This window comes from Hydra vulgaris, chromosome 11 (assembly GCF_038396675.1).
Source record: "Hydra vulgaris chromosome 11, alternate assembly HydraT2T_AEP".
Taxonomy (NCBI): domain Eukaryota; kingdom Metazoa; phylum Cnidaria; class Hydrozoa; order Anthoathecata; family Hydridae; genus Hydra; species Hydra vulgaris.
In genome coordinates this window covers 38,147,473-38,174,539 of record NC_088930.1, presented here as the reverse complement: position 1 = coordinate 38,174,539, position 27,067 = coordinate 38,147,473, and the positions used below count along the sequence as shown (strand labels likewise).

The 27,067-nt window shown below is 28.0% G+C and overlaps 1 protein-coding gene across 1 annotated transcript in view; it reads right to left on the bottom strand.

Annotated features, from left to right (window-relative positions):
- Positions 1-6,630: 6,630 nt before the first annotated feature.
- LOC100213117 (26S proteasome regulatory subunit 8) overlaps positions 6,631-27,067 on the bottom strand; it is a 32,821-nt gene continuing 12,384 nt past the window's right edge. Inside the window, exons 5-14 of the mRNA XM_065810994.1 lie at positions 25,698-25,754; positions 24,036-24,104; positions 23,791-23,889; positions 16,768-16,830; positions 15,536-15,699; positions 15,372-15,454; positions 12,536-12,711; positions 12,194-12,304; positions 12,011-12,097; positions 6,631-6,786 (exon numbers count right to left, since the gene is read on the bottom strand). Coding sequence (XP_065667066.1) covers positions 6,733-6,786; positions 12,011-12,097; positions 12,194-12,304; positions 12,536-12,711; positions 15,372-15,454; positions 15,536-15,699; positions 16,768-16,830; positions 23,791-23,889; positions 24,036-24,104; positions 25,698-25,754 — 963 coding nt within the window. The 3' untranslated portion in view covers positions 6,631-6,732. The remainder of the gene's footprint in view (positions 6,787-12,010; positions 12,098-12,193; positions 12,305-12,535; positions 12,712-15,371; positions 15,455-15,535; positions 15,700-16,767; positions 16,831-23,790; positions 23,890-24,035; positions 24,105-25,697; positions 25,755-27,067) is intronic.

Here is a 27,067-nt window from a genome sequence, read left to right as displayed (position 1 = left end):
GACTTGTTCAACTAAAAGATGAACAAACATTACTTTTACGATTTCTTGTCACGTGCCGTAAACGACCAGAGCTAGACTTAGAGGATAGCATTCGCAAATACAAGTTTTCTGTTGTACCAAAATTAATGTTTACAGATAACGGACAGCCCATGCCTTCCACATTTAAATACAAAATACTAAATGAGAATCGTTATAAAAAGAAAATTTTCAGTAGTACCAAACCACAATATGACAAGCAATACCCAGAGAGTAATCATTATTGACGGAATGGTGTTGATAAACAGAGTTCACAAAGGTGCTCAAATAAAAGTTTGTAAGGTAGACCCTTTTTATTCTAAAAATAACATTATTAAAAAAAGACATAATACCAATTAGAACATACTTAAGATGCACTAAAAGATCAAAGAATATTTTTTTCAACTCTATATAAATTAAAAACAGTTACAAATATCTCCAGTTTTGATATTTAGTTGTTAAGCCATGATCACGAAGAGACGGACACCCTCTCGTGCTCCACGCCACTGATATTGCAGGATGTAATCCGTTTTCAGAATGCTACATTTTCTCCCCAGATTTGGACATAGTTTTGTTTTAATACTTCACTGTGAATATCTACCTCTTGTAACATACTTACGAACTGGAAAAGGATCAGAAGAATGCAACATCAGTACCAAGAATTGTTTTGTGACACTTGGTTCAAAAAATTCAAAAGCTTACTGGGTTTCAATGTGTTAACAGGATGTGACCAGACCGGTCGCTTCTATGGAAAATCCAAATTAAAATAGTGGGAGTCCTTCATGGTTACGGATGACAAGTTTCTGTATGCATTATCAATGTTAGACGATACTGAATCATTACGAATAAGGTTACTCTTCAGGGTATTGAGCGTTTTGTAATTGTCACATATGGATTAAAAAATAGGCCAATAAACATATCAACCTTGGCTAAACTAAGATGGTTTTTCTTCTCAAAGTATCATCAAGATGCAGCGCAATTACCATTTACCATGAGCGCTCTAAAATTAGTATTGGTATCGACTTCGACTAAATTGACTAAAAGTCGACTAGTCGAAAATAGTCGACTTTAAAAATTCGAATAGTCGATTTAATCGACTATGGGTTTCCTTCTAATCAGCTAAAAATTGATTCTGTCGGTTCCTAACATCGTTATCTTTATCGTTTCACTTGATTTAACTATATCAATATCTAATTTTTTTATGACCTGTTGGTAAAGATATATACAGATTATTTTAAAACGATAAAATTATAATAAAGATTGAGCCAAGCATAAAAATATTATATTAAAAAATTTAATATTATGCAATGATTGGTAAATGATAATTCCCGATAGACATTTTTAACGATTGGTGAAACTCTTTATACATTATAAACGATTTAAATAATTCCCTTGGACTATTAATAATAATGATTGATACACATAAATCCCTTCGGACATTATTTCTGCTTGAAGGAGTTCTTGTTAAACGCACTTAGAAGCCGTGCGGCTAAATGTATGAGAAACAAAACGAAGAACAACGAAGAGTTACTTTATACTACTTCTTCGGCTTAATTTTAAAATAAATTTAATTTTCATTTTTTTTATAGTTGAACAAAATGACAAATAAAAACTTTCATAAAAGCAAAGTCTGATATGTATTTGTAAAAAACAATGACTCTTCAATAACATCATGTAAATATAAAGGTATTATAACAAACGAAATTTGCAACAAAGAGCTAAAATACAATAAAAATACCAGCTCAATGGCAAATCATTTTTATAGTAACCATCGTATAAATATTAAAGAGTCTAAACTTCCATGTTTTATAACTGGTCATGTATCAATCCAAACTGGATTTGCAAACTCTCATTGATATTGTTCAAGTTGGCAGAAATCTAGAGATTTAGAGGAATCTATTTGTAACTTTGTTCTTCAAACAAGTCAACCGCTGTCGATTGTTGATAATAAGTATTTTATCAAAATGCTGTATGTGTTTGATAACAAGTACAAATTGCCAACTAGACAAAAGTTTTCTAATGAAATAGTTTACTTTGAATAATTTAAAGTAAAGGTTATGGATCTTTTAAGCAAAGCCGCCATCTAACAACAGATGGACGGACATCACAAGTCTCGCATTCATACACCGACGTCACTATACATTTTGTTGATCAAAATTTTTATTTGAAATCGATTCGCATTGCATTAAAGCATAGCCAAAAAGCCCATACTAGCCTATATTTTAATGGAGCAAATCGAGTAAGTTCTAAATGAATGAAAAATAAATGATAAAACTTTTTAACAAGTGCTGCTGCGAATATCAAACATTGTCTACAAGATCTAATTAATAAGTTGTGCATACATGGGTTTTGTCATATATTAAACTTAATTGTTAAAGATGTTCTTGTAAAATAGAATGAGCCATCAACTGCAGAAAACCATTGCGTCTTAATAATTTTAAAGAAATGTAGGAAACTGGTTGGCTTATTTAAACATAGCTTTCTGTTCAGTTAGTTAGTTGTGTTGAATTAAATAATATGAAAATTACAACCCGGAAGATAAATGCTCAACTAAAAAATTAAAACATGATGTGTCTACTCAGTGGAATTCTACCTTTGTAATGCTGCAGTCAGTTTTTAAACTTAGTGAATCAATCCAAGACGTTATAATTAAGCCAGAGAACAAAGCTAATAAAGATTTGTTATTAAAACGCTGGGAACTAGAAATAATTAACGAGCTAATTGATTTATTAGAGCCAATACATGGTTTTACAAAAATTTTGCGCGGATCTCAATATACCACTTGTTCAATTATATTACCGACCGTTTATAAATTAACTGATTATTTTGCTAACTTTAAAAATGAATCAAATAATTGTAAAATTCTAAATCTTGCAATCAAATTCAAACACAATTTTAATCGATGATGTGAAGATTTTCTCAAAATTGAAAAGTTATACGCAACTACATATTTAGATCCTCGATTTCGTACTTTTAAATTAATATCAAACAAAACAGAGAAAATTGCTCGTATTGAAAAAGCTCATTCTTTAATTGTTTAATTGAGTTTTAAATTGCGGCTCACATCAAGTCTTCAGTTGTCTAACCAAGAGTCGTCATCTAATCAAAGATCTCCATCAAAAAAAAAAAATATTGATATGCGAAGAAACAGTGTCATCAGAAGACTCGTTTTCAATAGACCATGAAATCATAAATTATTTAATATGAATTTAAAAGTATTGGAAAATTTTTTCCTCTTGATTTTCATAAAAATAATTTATGCCAACTTCCCGTTTTGTCAAAGACAGCGAAGATGCTCTTTTGAATAACTGCTTCATCAACGCCTTCGGAAGAGTTATTTTCAAGTGTTGCAGAAATCATTATAGAGCGGCAAAATAGACTTAAACCAGATTTAGCTAACCAATGTATTTAGTTAAATCAAGACTTATAAAATGCTTGTCTTGTTTTTTTTCTTATTTTACTACTATAACTTCTTTTTTGTTTTGTTTTTTTATTTGATTTAAATTGACCTAAATACATGCTCTTTTTATAACAACATTATGTATTATAAAAGTATTACATACCACCTAGTTTTTTGTTTACTTTTTTTAAGTTTTATTTAATTTATAGCGTCTAAAAAATAAATTGTCAGGTATCATTAAATGGTTATAATAAAAAAAAATATTTAAATATATTGACTAGTTCGACTTTTAGTCGACTATCAAAAAATTTTTAAAGTCTACAAAAATTCGAACTAGTCATTATATTTAATTTTTTTTTTTTTTTTTTTAATATTTAAATATATTGACTGGTTTGACTTTTATAAAAATATATTGAAATATATTGAACTAGTCAATATATTAGTCAATTTTGGTTGACTTTGAAAAATATATTAATCGATTTAGTCGACAATTACAAGTTTTGTATTTTAGCTAGTGTTGTTATTCGTAACAACACTAGCTAAAATACGAAATATTTAGAGTTCATTTTTATGTTTAGTGTTGAGAAGATCTCACAAAATCTTCCTTTTCTTAAAGACTTTAGCTGGAATATCAATGGTGAATGCCTTGATCCAAAATTAACAGATTGACTTCTTTTTTGACAAATATATAAAAGTGATTTTTTTGTCTTCTTGTGCCTGTCTGTAAATTCTACGTCCGTAATTTATATGAAAAAAACATACTTTTGAGGAAACTTATGGGTTTAAACGCTTTACAAAAGTTTTAGGTCTTTTTATCTCTTCGTGAAAGTCAGGGTTAGGGTTACTTTGTATTTTTTACAGTGTACTTTGTGTGGACAGGTGCGTTGGAAGCAATTTAATGCTTTCAACTTGTTCTTTAGGTTAAAACTAAGAAGAAAAAAATGGGTGCCAAAAAATTTTTACATTCGGAGCCGGAACCCATGACGTCAAACTGATTACAGGCAACAAAAAAAAACACATCGTAAATTTAAAAAATATGTTTTACAAAAGAACTTGTCAAGCGGAATAAAAAATATGCAAAAATCATATGCTGAAAACGTTTCCTTCCCAAAATATAACCCGAGAAAAGTCTTCACTTAAAAATAGCTTTAAGAGCTTGAGACTTCACGGATCTGGAAATCAAAGCTAAAGTTAGAATTCCATAATATACCGCAATCAGATTGTATTAAATTATATAACATAAAATTTTGTTAGTCATACTACATTTTAAATAAGAGCTTTAGAGTCTAAAGTATCAAGATGGCGCTAAATACTCTACGGTCATTTACCAATAAGTCGCCTAATGTATAGAAACACAATTTCAACACTTTAACAAAAAAAGCTTGAAAGTAAAAGGCACAAGAGCTAATATCTAAGAAGAATCTATTAACCCTTTATAATTCTTGTGAGGTTTAAAGCCTGAAATTAAGGCAAAGAACTTTTTTTTGGTAACATTTTTGTTTTTACGTATTTTTTTGGCTGCAGTCTGTCTAAGTGAAAAATTTTACAATTATTAACTAAAACCTTACTTTACAAACTCCTGTACACCAGGTATTCAGCTTGAGTTGCTGTTATTAAACAACTAGTGCCTATTTATAAAGAGATTTGTTTTGATGAATTATTTTCCAAACAATCATTTGAAGAGTTTGATAGAGCTTTCAAATCTTTGAAAAAAAAAACAAAAAAACAACTGGTACCGAGAATATAAATGGAAATATGTTACAGATTGTTACAAAAAATTAAAAAATGTCCTTTTTTAATTTTTAAGAACACTTATTCATCAAGGAACTTACTGAACTTTTTAAAATTAGCGGAGTCGCCTTTATCCATAAATAAGGCGAACATCAAACTATAGCGAATAGACAAATGCAACATCAGCAACTATTTCAAGTAAGATTCTCTGTTCTAATTATAATCATTAAAATTTTAGAAAGAAACATATTGAATAGAATTACTTTATTTACAATAACTTAATACAATCAATATAATTTTAGAAAAAGTAGTAAACATGCCATTATTTAATTTGTACATGACATTTCCGAATGAAAAATCTCAATACACATTAGGCGTTTTTACTGACTTAAAAGCTGTTGATCAAATTGTAAGCGATTTGTATATAGTAACGATGGTAGTCAAAGTAAACGCTACATAATACAACCTGCAGTGTTCCACAATGTTTAATTCTCGGACGATTACTATCTTTAATCTACGTAAATGAATTAAACAAACCATTTTAAACTGAGGGGTTTAATACTTGCAGGAAGATACAAATCTTTTTCCTATCTCATGCTGATGTTTATAAACTTTCTTCAACTACAAATAACAGACACGATCACATTTTTATTTGGTTCAAATTTAATAAGTTAACCCTAACTATTGGTTCAAATTTAATAAGTTAATCCTAACTATTAGCAAACTAACATTTAAAAGTTTAATTAATTTATTCTCAATAAAACGTTTTCTACCAATTATTTAAGAATTATCATCAAGATAATCATATATTTATCTTGATGATAATTATAAATTGATAAAGTAATACTTGAATATAGATAACTATTATTATTATATACATTTTTGTTTTAAGTGACCCAAAAAGAACTAACGGAGAGCCGCGAAAAACCATTTTACTAGGAAAAAAAACCCTCCTTCCTTACCGACACAAATATGCATTGAACTCTGGGTCTCTTGCTTTTAAAGCTAACGCTCTAACCATTGCGTCACGGCTCTCTCTCTCTCTCTCTCTCTCTCTCTCTCTCTCTCTCTCTCTCTCTCTCTATATATATATATATTATATATATATATATATTTTATATATATATATTATATATATATTTTATATATATATATTACATATATATATATATTATATATATATATATTATATATATATATATTATATATATATATATATATATTATATATATATATATATATATATATATATATATATATATATATATATATATATATATATATATATATATATATATATATATTTATGTAATACAACTAACCTGCTATTATCGTCTCAAACTTCGGTGAAGTTAGGACTTTTTGACTAGTTTTAATAAAAAGTTTAGGAACTAAATTTCGCAGCAAACTTGATCTCGCTTGGAAAATGTAGTTAAAATCAAAATTCATTAGAGGCTTTTCGTTTTGGACAAGAAATGCTAAGATAAGTTTTAAGAATAGATTATAAATTAAAACACTCAACAATTAACTTAAATTTTTTTTGCGAATTCGCACATTATGCAGTTTTTTCCCCCTACGAATGTCATTTATTTCCATAACTTCTTGACCGACATATTCTTTTCGGAATCTTTTTGCATAACCTACAACAAAAGAATCAGAAATTCAAAAACTAAAATCAAGTAAATTTAAACTTAAACTATATTGTCTATTAAACTATAAACCAGAGATAAAGGCATTTAACATTAATTATTGTTCAATATTTTGAACAAAATTTAATCGAGACGCAGAGTTTAGTTCTAAAAGATTTGTGAGTTGTTCCTGTTATTGATTAAACATTTAATTGTGTTTCTAATGCTGTTATATTCTTTAATGATTTCAAAAATATGATTTTTTTAATTACCTCATTTTCGTTGTGTAATTTGCATATGTCTGTTAAAGGTGTTTCGTGTTTTATGAAAATAAAATATGAAAAAAAAAAAAAAAAAAAAAGGTTTTTTATCCACCTATTCAATACAGTCGCATAAAATGCATTTCATTGCACAATTCATCCAATATAAACTTTTAAATAAAATCTGTACTATATAGATTTGTGCCAGCCAAAAAAAAAGCTTCCAATTTAATAATGTATAGCCAAGTTATATTTGACAAAATCATTTTATATAAATATATCAGATTCGATAGCGTTTCGACTTGCTTGTATACGATTTTTTTATTTTTTGACGCGACTTATCAAAAATTATTGAAAATTCCCTTTATCGTGCGTTAAGATATGTTTTGTTGTCGCTCTTTATTAGTGGATTGAAGGTAAAATTTAAATAAAGATGAAGCTTTTGCAGCAAAAAAACCTTGTGATAAATTTTTTGTTGTAAAACCTTGTGATGAAGTAAAGAAATTTTTTAATAAAGCGAGAGTAAAGAATTAGTTTTTGTCATACTGATTGTCTTTTTAAACTTATCATATAATTGTCTGTACAATTTTTAGGAAGAGAAAAAATTACAAAAATTTGTTTAAACCAGTTTTGAATAAACTTTTTAAAAATTGACTTTTTTAAAACTTATTTTAAATTAGGAAAAAATTGTATTTTATTATGGCCTTATCTCTTATGCATAAAATTTCATAAAATTATTTATCTTGCTGCTAATATCTTCTTTTTTTTTCTACTTGCAATAGAATGAATAGTGTTTTTCTTAAAAAATTTTTAAAATGTTGCAAAATGCATATATATGTAGGTTACTTTATTTATTCTACATCCAGGAAATTTTTTGAAACAATTATTTATATTAATGGGTTGCAAAATATAAATGTTTTTAATTTTTATATATTTTTAGGCTATTATCATTATTATTATCAATATGCCAACCAAGTAACCAAGCTCATCAATTCAAGACAGAATACGTTATATATTTCTGAAGAAAAAAAAACAAAAACTTTATAATGAATGAAATTCAAAATGATGAAAACTACCCTGAGTTTAAAGTTCAACTTTTGTCAAAATATATTGATCTTTACTTAAAAGAACCGATAAGAACTTTATATAAGCTAATTCAGTATGACTTGAAACAAATACTTAAACAAGTTTCAATGCAAAATCATTCATCCAATAAAACAAAGAATTTTTAAGCAGCAACCATCGACTTAACAACTAGTTCTTTAGACAAACTGTTATATACTAATAGCTTTAATCTTCTAGATCTTTTAAGACAGCAGAAAAAATGATGATATTGTAGTTATAGAAATTTATCCTATATTCAGAACATGATCAAAACCTTATCAATGAAGCTTTAGGACTTATATTAAATAAGCAAGTGTGATTATCAGCTTTGAGAAATAATGCTGTTAGTGAAGGTTGTAATCTCTATCCTGCATACAACATGTTCATGCTGCTAAAATTGTCTTCAAGATCAAAAGTTATGGATTATTACTGATTTCTCTGCAAAAATAAATATTCAAGCATTATTAAATCAAAAAACTATTTGCCTAATTGCAGGAGCAAGTTATTGGTTCCTTGAATTATCTTGACTAACATAACATTTAAGTTAGGTTTGATGGATCAACAAGTTCCACCGAACATGATTCTGTAAGTTACCAATGTATGTTTGCGTTCTGCTTGAGTCTCTGGTGTAGTGTTAGGTAAAGTACCAACTAGTAAATTTAAACTATATACATATCATTCATATCTAACTATATACATATCGCTATTCATTTTAATTTCTATTATTCCTTCAGATATTCTTCCTAATGCATATCAAAATTCTCCTGTTCAATGTTTTAAATTACTGCTTGCAGAGAAATTTTTAACTACTTCAACTCCAACCAAAACCAGGTCAGATTGAGAATCATCAAGATCGCCCTGCTACTGGTAACATAACCCAGTACTACCTGCCTCATGCCATGCTGCATAAATAACCCCTGGACTTAAAATTCCCCTACCTTGGAGCTCAGTGGTAGGTCTTAGAGAAGCTGACTACATCAACAGCTGTAAAATACCAGAGTATTAACAGTGCCATGTTGTGCATAGATGGTATCCCTGTTTGTACTTTTGGCACCGATTGTTGAAGTCACATAAGGAGCCCTAAAATACAACTTTAGGTAAATTAGAAGGACTGAGGCAACTGAATACCTAATTTCTTAGGATGATATGTTCTATCTATAGTTGAGTCAAGTTTAACTTAAACCAAAATACCCAAAAAGTATTAAACATAAAAAACCATCACTAACACCTAACTGTTTCAATAACTTTTACAAGGTCTGCAAAGTAGTTTTCCATCAATTAAATCTTACCTCTTGCTTGAATTCAGTTGTTTCTTCTTCGGATCTCAGTAATGATGGCTATAATCCTTTAATTAACAAAGACTCCAATAGTCTCTAAATCTCTTTATTCTTCACTCAATCCTCAATCATCTTTCTTTTTGTTCTTTATTATTATTCTTTATACTTCTTCTCAAAACTGCACTTTTATAGATTTATTTTTCATTTAGATTTCTGATTGAATTGACCTAGCTCATTCTCTTTTTATCACTCTGCTAGTATTGTTGTTATTGGTGACTTTAGTGCTAAAAACGAAACGGCTTGGCTCTTACATCACTGACCCTGCCTTTAAAGCTCATAACTTCTCAATCTCAGATCGAAAAATACAGAAGAAAAACCCTAATTACTTCATTACTTTATTTGTGTCGTATCTCTGACCTTAGATAGTTGACTTTATGACTCATTTTCCAGAAAACAATCCCTTCACTACTTGATTTGTACTCACTCTATCATTGCACTACTTACTACTACCCTAAAGATGACTGAGATTCTTTTTGTGATATTTTTGTGACCATTCTTGGGTTAATGTCTTTTGTCTTTCCGCTGATAAATGCACCTTCTATCTAACCTCCTTGATATGAAACCTTTTCCATTTTCATCAATTTCAAATCAATCTTCATTCTACTTCATGATTTTCACCTTCTTGTGCAGCTGCTATACTTATCGTAACCAATTTTTCATCTTTTTCACAAAAACAACACTCTTGAAAACAACCTTTTAATTAATCCAAGAAATCAATATAACAATTATATTGTTATACTGATTTCAAATTTTTCATAACAAAAATATTAATGTAAAAAAATGTATGTCCTATATTAATGAATAGAAACCCTCTCATTGAGTCCTCTTCTTTACATCTTCTTGTACTATCATTCACTACTGATCTTTCATGGAAACCATATTTAAAATCCATTGCAAAGTTAGCATCTACTTAGGTTGCTTCTCTTTACCGTTATCTCACTCCCGAATCTATTCTCTACTTTTACAAATCTCTTATTTGCCTCGGTATGGAATACTCTCGTCATATTTAGACCGTTTATTCTAATGATACTCTTTCTTTTCTAGACAAGGGTCAAAAACGCATTGTAAACCTAGTTGGACCTACTTTATCTGTCCCTACCTTATCTCTCTTATCGTAGCAACTCTTTCTCCTTTCTATGAATACTACCACGGTTGCTTCTTAAATGAACTATTAACTCTAGTTACATCAACCAAAACTCATTCTTGCTTGAGTTGTCATTCACCAAAGTCACATTGTCATTCACCAAAACAGAAATCTCTTAGAAGAACTTCAATTCTTATTTTTAAAAGAAACTGCTGAAGTTTTGAATTTTTATAATAAATAATTATTGTATAAAATTATTACATTAACAATTGAAAACTTATTATAAACATTCTGTGAAAACACCACATTACAAAATTGAAATTACAATGACGGATGACAAAGTTGCAACAGCATTACAGAAAACCAATGCAACTACATCTTTTCAGTGTTATTTATAACTACATTATTCCAGTGAAATAGCTGTAATAAAAAAATAAAGAAATAATGGTCTTTATCTTGCTAAAAATATGGCGTTGACATAGACTTGTGTCTACTTTGACTTTTCAAATCTCCACAATTGGATAAGTATGTGATAATATGTCTTTTTAAAATTAGCTATAAATTGACAATAAAAAAGCAAGAACAATATCTGAGAAAAAAATATTGTTCAAAAATAAAAATGAAAAATTTGGCAATAAAAAAAGAGTGGTAATTGAAAAGCCGATATTTCTTGGCTCTGGGTCGTCTAATAATAAAAACTTTGCGAGAAGATTTTTTTAAAATGCAGAGAAAAGTTTTAAACTTGATGCCAGGATTAAGATGTTGCATGCTGTTTTGTGAGCATTGGTTTTCTATTTGACTCTTCACTCTTTAAAGAATACTGCTACAAAACTGCTGAAAGTATGTCCCCATATATCTTTATTATCATAGTAATATCACTATGATAGTTATATGGCTTTGGTTATATCTCCTTGCGAATGACTTTGGTTACATGGTGAAGAAGCACAAGATTAGGTAGTTTCCTGAATCATCATACATTTTGTGAATCATTTTCTGAAAAATGTTTGTGTTCCAAAACAAATAAAGATTTAAATCTGGTGCTTTGATAAGTAGTTTGAGGACACCCCCTCATCCTATAATTTTTCTAAGGATGATCTTTCAAATGGCACTCTTGAACTAAGAAAGAAGTTCCTTTATGACTGATTGTAAACTGTAATTGTTTTGATAATCGGGCATTTAAGTGTTTACTTTTATAAAAAATAGCACATATATTTTAAGTTATTACTTTTGTCCAGCTAATGATTTCGACCCAATAAGCAATATAAAAACTTTGATATATTATAGTTAACAAATAATTTGATGTGATCAAAAGTAAAACTTCTTTTAAAAAGACTTTAATAGATTAAAAATCTTTTGTTTGTTTTTGTGTGCTTCACATCCAAAAACACAAAAAAGTTGCATTAAAAAAATGTCAACTTTTTCTGATTTAAAGAATATGTTAATGTCTTTACCTTAGCAACAGCCATTTCAAAGTCTTCTTGGGTAACATGTACTCTTCTTTCTCTGAGCGCATACATTCCAGCCTCTGTACAAACTCCCTGTTAAAAAAGAAAAAAAATTATGTTTTTTTGAACCAAAATTTTATAGTAAATAATCCAACATGTAAAGAAATCGGATTTTTATTATTTATTTACCTTAATTTCAGCGCCAGAAGCACCAGGCATAGTTTCAGCTATCTTCTTTAAATTAATTCCTCTTGTTAAATTCATTTTACGTGAATGAATACGTAAGATATCTGCTCGTGCCTGTAAGCACCATCATAAAATGGTTATAATAATAAAATAGTAAATCATAATAATAACAACTGGCAATATTCATTAATAAATAATTATAATAATAATAACAGTAAATAATAATACTAAATAATAATTAAATAGTAAATAATAAATATTCATTAATAAATAATAATAATAATAATAGTAAATAATAATAACTGGTAATACTGTAAATACATTACAACTGTAATTTTGACTCACATCTTCAGTAGGTGCTGGAAATTCAATCTTTCTATCAATACGACCAGGTCTCAGTAAGGCAACATCTAATATGTCTATGCGATTTGTGGCCATTATAACTTTTATATTTTGAGTTGGTTCAAAACCATCAAGTTGATTAAGTAATTCCAACATAGTACGCTGTACTTCACTATCACCTGTATAAATTAAATAATAATTTTAAAGTTAAAATGTCAAATGCAGATCTGTTTATATAAAAAGAATTAAAAAATTGCAAAAAATTGTGTTTTTTTGTAACAGGTCTCTTTCATTAGTAGATACTGCCTACTCACACCAAAACCCACAAGTTGATAAAGGTACGCATTGCACAGTGGGCCGGGTGATGGACAAAAGTAAATAAAAAATTATTATATACCATATTATAGCCTAAACATTCAGCTTTTATAAAATGTATATATTTTTGTATAATTATCATGCAGTATGCTTCAAAGCTGAAGAATAAAAAACTTTTTTTTTTTAAAAAAAGTATTTTTCAATTTTTTTTTTAATTTGAAAATATTTTTTAATATTTAATAATATTATAATTTTGTGTATATTATCAATATAAATTTGTTTATAATCCGCGGATGTTCGGTTGGTCGATAATAATGATTTTTACAAGCTAACTGATGTATCCAATTTTATGTGGCGAAAACATTACATGTATTTTATTCTAAATGGTTATGTAATAATTGGGTTTAAGTGAGTCTAGATTAGTGTTACAAACATGTTTTAATATTAATACATCTTAAAATATCTATTTATAAGATTTTGTAAGTATAATTCATGTTTTTACAAATTTAAAACATGAAAAATATTGATATTTATTCTAATACAAGATTATAATACAAGAAAACTTAAAGTTAGCTAATCCTAATATTTTTGATGCAGTTGTAAATGGCATCATCTTAACTGATCTTAACTGCAAATAATAACTTGTCTAATTTCATAAAGCATCTTTGACAAAGGTGGCATATATGCAAAATCTCTAAAATTCATTTTGAAGAGAATAGTAAACAAAGGCTACAAAATGAACCGTTATCGCTTCAATATGTAATTGATAATAAGAATATGGTTCTAACTACCTCCATTGATAAAGATAACTCTGCTCTTATTTAACAGCAGTGTCTAGCAGACCCCAGGTGAATTAAGGTACTTTAAGTAATAAAACTAAGAAAAGAAGATTGGCACCATTAGTTGCATGTTTTTCATCTTCTGAACTATTGTTTGCATCGGATTGTAATTTGTACCAAGATGGTAAAGAAAAAGAAGCTAAAGCTGCTTTACAATTATCAGAATATATAAGTTTTGGTATGAAAAATAATTTTAAACCAAAATTTTTTATTATTATATACACAAAAAATTTTAGGCTTTAGGTTTTTTTTTTATATGGATTATACAGTAGCTTCATGAAATATAAAATAGAGCCTTAGAACTGCATAAAAACATCTAAAATTAGTAATTGGATATGTTTCAACCAGAATGTCACATTAATATTATTCTTATATATAACTTTTTTTAAGTATTAAGATTTTGATGTATTTTGTATTTTGATGTATTAAGAAATTTGAGCTAGTAACAATGCAAAATGAACCGTTGCCGGGTATTTCAAGTATTACAATCAACCAAATAAAAAATCCCTAATACCACTACTATACATTTGTAGTATAGTAATACTGTATGTGGTAATTATAGGAATAATCCGATAAAGTTATTACTTTACTCAGGTTTATCTTTATTGTGGCTAATAAAATATGTGGTTGCTAAGCAATTTAGGTATCCATAGCAAACTGAAACTTATGTCACCATCGAAACCGAAATTCTCAAATTAGTTAACCGTGCAAAAATGGTCCATAAATCTTTTTTATATAAGGAGTTATTAGTTTTGTCCAGTAAAAGTGAATTCTGGCATAATGTGATTTGCCAGCAAGTTGATGCATGCCCCTATTCTTTTTTTAAAATGAACTTGTCTATATATATATATATATATATAATATATATATATATATATATATATATATATATATATATATATATATATATATATATATATATATACACACATGTATATTACTCATTATCTTTACTAACAGACAAACCAGTTATCGGCGATGGTTAGGGCTTACAAGTTTCACGTATTTGCAACTTACTAAAGAAAGCTTAAGAAGATCTCCATTAAGATACAATAGTCATATAAAATTTCCATCAAGATATGATATTCTTTTCATCCTGATATGTTTTGTTAAAAAAAAATTAAACAAATTTATATTCTTTCATTTATCCTGATGTGCATTCTTTCAATCATCAACAAACCCATCCAAGTAACTACTCTGTCTCATTTTTTGACAATATATTGGCTAATTCATTTCAAGAAACTTCCATAAAAGCAGAATATATCAAAACAAATGTCACATTTTTTATTATTTGTTTTTCATTATCTCAAGATACAAGAACACTATATATTTCAATAAATATTTGCAATACAAAATATGCTGTTGAATTATTTGCTGAGAAATATTTGCAATTTATTATAATGCAATACCAGCAATTGAAAACTTTTTGTTTTTTCTCTAGTTTTATTCTTTGTTAATATCTGGTACTCGTTTCCCAGTTTGACCAACAAATGTTTGAGCTATCAAGCATTGATTAGGTGATTTTTATGGGAAATTATTCTTTTTGTTTTTTTATTTTTATTTATTTTCTCTTTCTAAGAAGACAGCATGGTTTAAAATAAGCATTTTAAAACCTAGAGTGTGCAGGATATACCAAGACAGTGTGGACTTAATTTTGATCATTTTAAGCAGTTAAAATAAATTACCTCCACCTGATCCACCAGACTCAATACGAGAAGATCCTATCGAATCAATTTCATCCATAAAAATGATGGAGGGTGCATGTTCTCTAAAACAATAAAAAAAAAGTATTTTTATCTCAAGACACAAAACTAATATTAAAATAAAATTGGAAATTTTCTTGTACTACCTTGCCAAAACAAAGAGTTCTCTAACCATTCTTGAGCCTTCACCTATAAATTTTTGCACTAATTCTGAACCAGAAACTCTTATAAAAGTACATTCAGTATGGTGAGCAACAGCTCGGGCTAACAATGTTTTTCCAGTCCCAGGAGGACCATACAACAATACTCCCTACAGAAGAGCAAAACAAATGCCATATTAATAATTTGCCAACTAGACTTTGTATGCTATTTTATAAATGACAAACTAAATTTAAAAAAATATACATAAATACAGTTCTAATTGTGTGCTCATTTGAACCAAATTTGATAATAATAAACAGTATACTGTTCCCCTTGATAATCATAATACCTCATATTGCAACATAATAACTCATATTGCAACATTATAAAATCTAATTAATTCTTCAACAATTTTTTAAATTAAAAAAACAAAACAAATAATTTTAGTAAACATTCTGTTCAACTTTATCAAATGCTTTAAGTAAATTTGTTAGCACAAACTCATAACCTGGACTCCCCCAACCCCACCTTTTTATTTCATAAACAGGACTTCCCCTTTTTTATATTGATTTAGATGTAAATAATACAAGTTGGATATACTCAACAGCTACTGATTTTCTTTACTAAAATTTTAGAAAATAAACAGCAATTTTTTAAGACAACAGATTTCAAAAAGACAGTCAAAAACAGCTTCAGGAAACATCACATGATGTTCAGTAAAATCAATAAAAGTTTTTGAAAATTTATTTTAAAAATCGCTTCTAAATGCTAAATTACACAATAAAAATTAAATGATAATGTAACAATAAAAATGCAAATTTTAAAACATCTACAAGGTCGAGAATATTTTGCAAAGAATTTCTCAGGGCTTTGATGGGAAAACCATAGTGAGTCTAATTATTACATTATTTGCATCTAGCAAATTCTAAACCTTAAAACTTATATTGTAGACATTCAAATTGATGTTAAAAGTTCAATTGCAGGTGTTGAAACAGATTTTGAAAGTAGAAATTAAAATGGTAAAAGTTAAATTGCAGATATTGAATTGAAAAGTTGAAACTGATTCATAATTTAAAAGATATAGAAATAAATTTGAAAGAAATAGTGAAACTTTAAGTTTATTTCAAAAATTTTAATAACAATGGTAGTTATACACAGTTTAAAAAAATTTAATAAGAAGAAAAAAAATAAAAATAATAATAGACAAGTAAAGATAAATACAAATAACTAAATAAACCTTAGGTTGAGCTATCCCAAGTGCTTCAAACAATTCAGGGTGTTTAACAGGAAGCTCAATAACCTAAATAAAAATAATATGAGTAACAAAAAAATGCCACAAATATACTATATAAAACAACAATAATTAATAATTACTAAAACATGAGATCAACAAAAAAAAAAGAAAGAAATAATTTCAAAATAATTTACTAACACATGCACACACAAAAAATATAAATGAGTAATGATAGCAATTGGCAAAAACATTAAAAAAAAATTATAATTCATTAAAATGTTATCAAAGCAAATTAAAAATCAGAAAGAAATCTTGCACATTTTTGAAGAAAATCCATCATGGAATTATAAACAAGTCTTAAAAGGTACTGGAATTCCTATATCTACTGTTGAAAGTGTTATAAAAAGATATAAAAAGACAATCAAACAAGTTAAAGAAGTGAAATATTTTTTTAACAACAAATCATTTGTAAATAAGATTCATTGTTCTTTTCAAAGAAAGCTGCAAAAAAATTAATAGAGAAAGAGCAAAGTACAGATAAGATTTTTTGGTAAGGAAAGTGAAAACAATTACAAGTCTTTCTGAGCAATCAAATACTCAAATAGGTTTGACAAATAAACTCTACTGTCAAAACACGAGCATGAAAACATTGTACTCAAGTTTCGACAAAATTAAATGGCGACATTTTGATGGGTGACATGACTTACATAAAAGTCTTATCACCTGTCATAAACCAGTTATAAATATTTGTCACCAGGAAGTTGTCTTTAGCCAACTTCCTTATGACAAATATTATACTTCAATTTTTATGGTAGTGTAAGCAACAAGTATAAACAAAAACTTGTGGACAAATATGGAAAAAATATTGCTCTTATGGTAAGCAGATTATAGTTGCAAAAAAAAAAAAGAGTAGAGCATTTGTGACGACATCAACTTTAACATCAGATATTTATATTCAAGAGTGTCAATGTTTTTATGAAACATTGACACTCTTTAAACATACGCTTTTATGAAACATTGGAGTGGTATAAAGTGAGAAAGGTTAATTTATACTAAAAGGTTCAATCTACCAAATTGCCTATATTATCTACACACATAATTTATGAGAGCTTTTTTTTTCCAGAGTTTTATTTTGATCGTAAAAAATAATTTTTTATTTCTAACAATGAATCTTATCTCTGATATATTAGTAAGTAATTTTATTTTTATGATCTTGTAACTCAACTTTTCTTCTTGTAACTCAACCATCTTATGTATAGCTAAAAAATAAACTTTTTAACTCTGTTTAAAACTGTTAATTCTTATTACATTTTTTTTTATTTCCTAATTTTCTTAGTTTATTTTTATAGTTTACTATACTTTTTAGGTTTACTTTTATAAAATTTTTAACCCAAGTAAATCAGACATAAAAAACAAGAACCATGGCAATTTTTTGTAATAATATAAAATAAATTTCAAAATCATATCTTTAGGTATCTCAAGATACACTTCTTTTTGTACATCAGGTAACATGATTATATTGAACTTTCATACAAATATATTTTTAGTCGCCATTTTAAAATTCTTTACCTAAATAAGTAGTCAGGTAAAGAATTTTATAGTAATTGAACAAATATTACTTAAACCAAAGCTAATTGCTAAATTAAATCAAATTAATTAAATTAAATCAATTAAATCAAAGCTAATTGTGTAACACAATGCTCTTAAAAAATAAACAGCATTAAAAAAAAAGGTCAAGATATTAAGTTTTTTTATAAATGTAAGCTTGTGTAACAAAAATCACTAAATTTTTTGTATAGCATCAACCTTGAAATGAACCAAAAATAACAATTTCTGCATTAAAAAAAAATTACTGAAACATAACTATAATATATATATATATATATATATATATATATATATATATATATATATATATATATATATATATATATATATATATATATATATTTATATATATATATATATGTATATATATATATATATATATATTTATATATATATATACACACACACACACACACACACACACACACACACACACACACATACCTATAGTAAAGGTTAAAGATATACAGTTTGTGGTAAAAAACAGCTCTTCGCATGTTTGTGGTATTTAAACTAACAAAATTAAGGTTAGATTATAACAAAACGCATTAATTTAATTGTGGAAACTAATTAAGATTAAAAACCCACAAAAACGCAAACTAAAAGACTACAGGGTGCGTAAAAAGTTCCCGCACTCAGTATTTACAACGTAAAAACACGTAGAAATATCATAATGTGCCAAAAGTTTAAACATTTATTCTTGATAACATACTAAACAACAAAAACAAGTCAGATCTCAAAAAAACTCCTTTCGCCTTGATACACGCCCAGAGGCGCTTGGGGAATGCTTCAACCGCGGCGGACACCATATCATCGTCAAGAGTGGCCCATTCTTTTTCGAGTGCTTGCCGTAGAGAGTTCAAATTTGGATGACGAACAGCTCCAACCTTGGCCTTCATAATTCCCCAAATGGAATAGTCGAGGGGATTAAGATCTGGGCTGTTTGGAGGCCACTCTTCTCGTGTGATGAAACCCGGAAAATTGGCTTTGCACCAATCCTGGAAGACCGTTGCTTTGTGGGCTGGGGCGGAATCCTGTTGAAACGTCCAAAACCGCTGTCCGAAGTGTGAATTGGTCCAATTTAATACCTCTGTTGTTAAAATATAATCATCCAGGTAGTTTTGAGCTCTAATTTTCACTTCTTGATTGACAAAAACCAATAGCATCTTGCCGTCTCCTGTAATCGCTCCGAAAACCATCACTGCTTGGGGGTGAGCTGTCTTTGAAGCAATTCGACCTTTCTGGTTTGCTTCTTGAACGTTTCCAGCAATTATCCGGTCATTCTGATGGTTCACAAACTGCTCGACAGTAAAGAGACACTCGCCCGTGAAGAGAATCGTCGCGGCGTTTGCCGGCTTCTTGAATCGCTTGAGAAGCTCCTTGCAACGGGCCAAACGAGTGGCTTTCATCCAATCAGTAAGTCCGTGAGCTTTTTGAATTTTGTATGGGTATTTTCCGAGCTTTATGTGGACGATTTGTCGAACTGAACCTTCCGAAATCCCTTCATCCTTGGTCATTTGTCTCATCGATCATTTTGGGTTGTACCGAATCTTGTCGCGGATTTTTTTGACAATTTTACCCGAAGTTGCAGTTTTTGGACTTCCAGAACGTCGACGATCATCAATGGAACCAGTTTCTTCTTGTTGCTTCAAGCAATCGTAAACCGTACGCCGCGGAACATTCAGAAAACAAGCGATCTTCGATGCTTTATTTTTCTCTTTAGCTAGCCTCTCAATTGCCCTCCGCAAATCTCTTGATTTCGTTATGGAACCTAAAAACTTTAATATTAAAACATATTCAAAGATTAGAGAAGAGCATAAATAATGCAGAAAAATAAACGGTATGCTTTAAAATAAGGGAAATAACGTCGTTGCCAGAGGAGTGCGGGAACTTTTTACGCACCCTGTACAATGTTTTTAAAATCATTCTGAATGTTTTTATTTTAATTTTTTAATTTTTAAAAATAAAACATTCTGAATGTTTTTATTGTTATTTTTTTACTTTGAAACATGCGCAGAGTGTTGCTACATCGACTATCTTATAGCTTGCTGCTAAAAGGAAGTGCTGCTACATCAACTATCTTATAGCCTGACTCGCAACCGAGTGCCGCTACATCAACTGAGGGTTTGGTTAGGGCAGGCAGTCTATCAAATAATAAAAAAAACATTTTAAAAAAGTTTTTAAATTCTTTTCGGTCTTTAAAACAGTTTTTTTAAAAAAAAAAACCTAAAACTGACATTTTAAGGTAAAAACTTAAAAACAACCACACAACAGTATATATGTATATGTATATATATATATATATATATATATATATATATATATATATATATATATATATATATATATATATATATATATATATATATATATATACCTATAACATTTTGTAAGAACTATAAAAAATAATACTTCTTGAATATAAAATTAATAAAATATTAAAACCGAAAAAATAACAACAAAAAAAGCAAACTAAGAGACAACGTTGTTATTAAAGTATTAAACTAACTTATTAAATAACTTATACATCAGAACATCAAAATAATTTACTATGATAAAATTTGGGTATTTCCAATTTGTGTATTTCTTGAGATACAGTTAAAGGATGCTTTGCTGAATGAGTCAAACGAGCACGAGCTTTTTGACAATGGAACTAGAGATTTTAGCTTGTTTGAGCAGCGGCCATGATAATATTTATAGAAAAAGATATGCAGCCTAACAACAATTAGAGTGTGGCTCAAGCTTGGCAGATCATTTCCAATGTGTTTTTAAATCTTGCTTAGGAGAGAAAGAGCAGAATTACCCCAAATATGAAAACAGTATTCTATAATGGGACACCTATGAAATTTATAAGAGTTGAGAATAAAACCAAGAGAAAGAAAATGGCAAGCATGATAAAGAGAAGCAACCATAGCAGATGCTAATTTAGCAATCGATTGTATATATGGTTTCCATGAGAGGTCAGTTGTGAGAGGGTTACCATTCATCAATATAAGAATGTCAACAATATTGAAGTAGTTGTTTGTAGTAAATAACTGAGTTTTTTTGGAGTTAAAATTCACAAGCCACTGCAAGCCCAAAGGTGTTACAGAGATTAGCCTTGTAGGATGTCTTAAATACTGCTGTATAACAAAAATAATTTGATAATCTCAAAAAATTTCCATACACCATGTAAAGCAATTTAACAGAGAAGACTTTCATACAAAACTATATTGAAAGCTTTTGATATGTCCAGAGCAATAACTCTAGCTTTGCTGCCTCTATCTAATGCACAATAGAAATACACATTAGAAGATAGGATTTTTTGGCTGTAGAAGAATTTAATTGAGAATTGACTTAAAGGGTTAACCTGTTTAACAGGAATAGCAGGAAAAGTATGGACATTCAATTTGAGGGACAAATTAGAAGAAAAGTTCTTTGCAAATAGCTCTGACTTATTCTTGGGAGAGTTAATAAATTCAGACCCATGTATTAGAGATAAAATTAGACTTACCTTAGTTAATGACACTATTGAAGATTTTCTAAAAGTCTCTAAAACCTAACATCTGAGATAAGATACAAGATTTAGTAAACTGACAAAAATGTAGCTTAGCATCAGACCTTTTTAATTTATGATTTTATTGCAATAATAAAAAAGATGCTTGTTTGAAGAGATTTTCTTGCAAAAAAACGAAAAAAACAAACAACAATTTCGAATAGATATAGCAGCTGCATAAGAAGGTTAAAACTATGGAGTAAAATGAGACTTACCTTGAAACCGACAAGAAGAAATAAAAGCTTTCATACCTACTTGGATACAAAAGTTAATGTAGGCTCATTTATGCATACATAATATAGATATATATAGATATAAACATATATGTTTGCAATTTATTTATATGCAGGTATAGACTACCCTTACATATTTATATAAACTTAAGTATTTATATGGCATAGTATTTGCCAAGTTTGAAGATGATGATCAGATAGATGAGCGGTATGACTCTAACGAGTTAAGAAAAGAAGCCATAATCTCAGACAAATATTAAATTTAATGAGCGTATTAGACAAGGGTTGTCAAAAAGATATTGGTTGAGCAATCAAGATTAAGGTATGTTGAACAATGAGGATGCAGATGATTTGGGTATCAGCATGTAGAAAGATAGTAGCTTCAGGAGAAAAAGTAGAAGTAAGAAACCTCGGAAAGGGTGTGTTATATATGGTATAAACAAGCTTCAGTTAAGGAAAGAAGATTTTTGTTTTGTTTTTCAACATCTTCACTTCAGATATTAGAAATACGACAGAACTATCATTATTTTAAAAAAAACTAAACAACCACTTTTTTTTAAAGTAGCATTAACACTTTACTTAAATAATTTTTATACTTTTTCTTATTTTTGGATAATTTATATTTCAAGTTTTTAAACAGGACACATGTTGATAACAGTTTTTATAACTGAAAGTATAAATATCCTGTATAAATATCATTTTAATAAGTAAATAAATAAATGATGATGTTTGTATATATCAATGTATATATATACAAAACATAACATGAATTTCAAATAAAATTAATATACTTTATAATGTATAAATGTATATGCAGCCTCAGTCACAAACCTAGCCCTGGCCGGACCACTGCTATCTTTTATAAAACTGGGGACAGACCACAGTCAAATACCAACCCCAGTCGCTTAATAAGTACAATTTAAAGCATTATTTCTGAAATGCGGCTGAAATATAAGTTTTTTTAATAATTTAACTGAAGTATACATTTTTAATGTGAGTCACTGATGAATTTTCAGTAGCCTATGTGTTAGGATAGCTGAAAAAACAAGCAAACAAAAAATCAGATGTAATAACTTATGCAAAAGATGAACTTTAACTGACAATCAAAACTGAAAACTTAGTTAAAAAAGTTTTAAGAAGGTATTTGACTGTTCTGCATGTATGTACACATCAGGACCTTAAAATAAAAGGGCACAAGGTACAATAAATCTTTTTTAGATTAATTTAATTTTCTTAAACGCACAAAAACCTTGATTAGAAAACTATTACTGACTATGTTTGAAAACTAATATTATCTTTAGAAATAACAGGTGTAACTATCAAGCTTAAAGTTTAGTAAAAAAAAAAAAAAAAACATTTCAAAGTGGAAATGTTTTCAAAAAAAACAAAGGAAACCAACATAGACAAATTGAATTATCAATATTAGATTGAAGTACCAAAATGGTATGGTTTTGAAAATTTATTATTATTAAAGGTTTAAGTAAAATTCTTTATAAAATATTCAATACATAATTTTTTTTAACAGAGAAGTCGCAAGGTTTTGCAACTTGGTTTGCAAGATTTTGCAACTTGGTTTGCAAGCATTGATATAAATATAAAAATAAAATAAAATAATAGCACTTTATTATATTTAAAAAAAAAAAAACATACTTCTTTTATTTCTTTAATTTGTTTATCTAACCCACCAATCATTTCATAAGTAGAATCTGGTACTTTCTCCACCATCATTAGACTGACTAGAGGATCAACCTATATACAAATAGTTTTTTACATACAGATCGGTATAATTATAAAAAAAAAAAAAGGTAAAAAAGTAACAGACCTTCAATTGTGTAATTTCTAATAAAATAAGAAGCAACAAAAATGCAAAACATAAAGACACAATTAAAACTTACTTTATTTGGCAGTATTTTATGAAGAGTATAACTATCATTTCTTAAAGCAACTCGTAAATTTGGTGTTATCTATAATTAATATATATATATATATATATATATATATATATATATATATATATATATATATATATATATATATATATATATATATATATATATTCATATAAACAAAATATTGAGTTAAAGATTTTATTTGATTGATATGAAGATTTAAATTCTTAAATTCTTATATACTATAGAGGTTTCTAAATAGCTTTAATTCTAATAGAACAGCTTACTCAGATTTTTTTTTGCTTCATTTTCGTTTTATTTTGTGGTTTTAATGAAAATCAAAAAGTTTTTATTTTTATATATATACACCGAAAATTGTATTACTACATAAAAATATATCAAATTATTATTTATATACTAATTACATTCTAAAATGATAGCAATTGATTCAACACACATTGGTGAAACCTTTTGTTTACTACATGACCAATGGCTATCACACTCAAACAAGATATTGCTACATTAAACATAGCTTTAAAAACATATAAGAAGAAAGGCTTGTAAAGGGCAAAGTAATCAATAAGTTAAAAAACGTGTTGAAAGTTTAGAAGGAAAAAGTAAATTAAAACCAACCTAAAACCACTCTATAGTGAAATAACAAAGCCAGGCTCTGCAACAATCTCAGCGAACTAACACTAACACAAAAGTGCATGAGTCTAAAGTAAAAAAAAACCATATCTTCGACCATCCAATTGATCCTAACTAAAGTGATACTTAACTTACAAACAACCTACTAGCAGCAATCGAAACTTAAACTTAAATTTTAAAATAAAATTGCATTAAGCGTAACCAATCAAATGCAAGTCAAAACAAGCCTGAACCTCTGAACTTTATAATCTAAAATCTTGTGAAACAATATTGTGAGGTGCCAGAAAATTTTATTAGCTACAGAATACAAACTTTGCTACATTCTTGGTAGAACAAAGCTCAACTTGTTTCTCTGTATAAAGGCATTGTTGGTCAAGGTTTGTTTTTCAAAGTGATATTGTGGTTTATAAGTTTTTAACTACCAACCCTTGATTAAAAAAAAAATACAAAAAACAAATGCAAACATCTAGGGGATTTTTAAACTAAAAAAAGTTTTATATAAGAACCATTGAATTTTCATATATAATGATTAAAATAAATCATAGAAAATAATTTTCTTATCTCTAACGTCTTCTGTAATCACAATGTCTCTATTTGATATTATTGCATCTTTGTGCTCCACATGACATAAACATGGCAAAAACCACCTTAATTTTATTTAAAAAATATTTAAGTAAATATAAGACAAAAAATTTTCATAACTATTTTTAATTAAACCTTAATTAAGGCAGTCTAGCCATGTAAAGCACAAGAACATATATAGTTTAATGAAAGAAAGTTTATGTTGAGATTTTTTTTTAAATCATTATTTTTTTTTAATTTTATTATTATTACAATCCTCTCTCAATCATGTTTCCAAAACTTTATCTCAAGACTGATACACAGAGAAACATGCTGAGCACAAGTCTACCATGATTAGTGTTGTTTAAAGTGAACCCTCTACTACACACCATTAACTCTACACACCATTACACACCACACATCATAAACAGAATACCCAAAGATCAAAGAAACACATACTTGTGACATTTCCATTCCTTTATCCAAATCTACAACATATTTTCCTTCAGGATGAACCTAAAAAATAAAGGTAAAACATCAGGGCACGTAAAAAATATAAAATCTATACATAATATTAAATCTAAAACACACAAAAATAAATAACTTAATTAACTCACAACATAAAAATAATTTTCACTAATGGTATTAACCCTTTGTGACCTAATGTCCATTTTGATAAGGCATAATTAAAATGTTGGTGTGGTCTCATTTACCATGCCACAGGACATCTACCATTTGACTGTTTATGCAGAAATAATGTTCTTATTTAAGTAAGTTGGGAAATATATACAATGTTACATAACTAATACTATTATGTATTATCAAATTAGTGAATTTTATCTTTTAATTACTTTACTTTGCATAATCTAAACAAAATTTAAATAAAAATTTATTATAAATGGCATGAAAACATTTATCTAAAGAAGTATTTTGGATAACTGGAATAAGTACTGAAACTAGCAGCTATTTACACTTTTACTGAATCAGAGAATGTCTCAGAGGTATCAAAAAGTTAAAAAAAAATACTCATTGATATTAATGAAAACAAAATTGCTAATTTGAAATCTTTATTTCATAAATAAAGATTTCAAATTAGCAATTTTGCTAATTTGAAATCTTTATTTATGAATTAAAGTGAAAAATGTGACACTAGAAGAAATTTATGCTTACTAAGGTGTTTTTTTAAATATGGCCTTGGATGATAAATCTGGCATAAAACTTTTTTGCGATTGGCTAAACTATTATTTTTTGATAGTTTTTTAAGAAGCTAGTTTTAAATACATTTGATGCTAGACCTATCCCCACCATTATTCCAACCGATAAAAGCTTCATTGTATTCAAAGGTGAAGTTGTATTTCACATGTTCAATCTACAAAAATCTACAAAATGGGGCAATTTTTGTCTTTGTTTTAACATTAGTTGAATAAAAAGTTTTTTATTCGAAAGAGCTTGAAGGGAAAGATACAATTAAAAAATGCAAGAACGGGACAGAAGCTCAACCTTGGCAACTATAGCAGGTTCAACTTCATTTACATTACTTTTTTGGATTTTGTCTAGAAGAGAAAGAGTATCATTAGAAGTATCAGTCCAAATATGACAACAGTAATCCATAATGATGAATAAGAAATTTGTAGATAAAGAGAATGGAGTTGGGAGTAAGAAAATGACAAGCACAATATTAAGAGACAACCTAAACAGATGCTAATTTTGCAATGGATCCTATATATGATTTCCATGATAGGTCAGTAGTAAATAAGAAAAATGTTTATCTGACAGGATAAACTAGGTATTGGTGCTGAGCCTCTTTGAAACGCTGATAACAATAAACG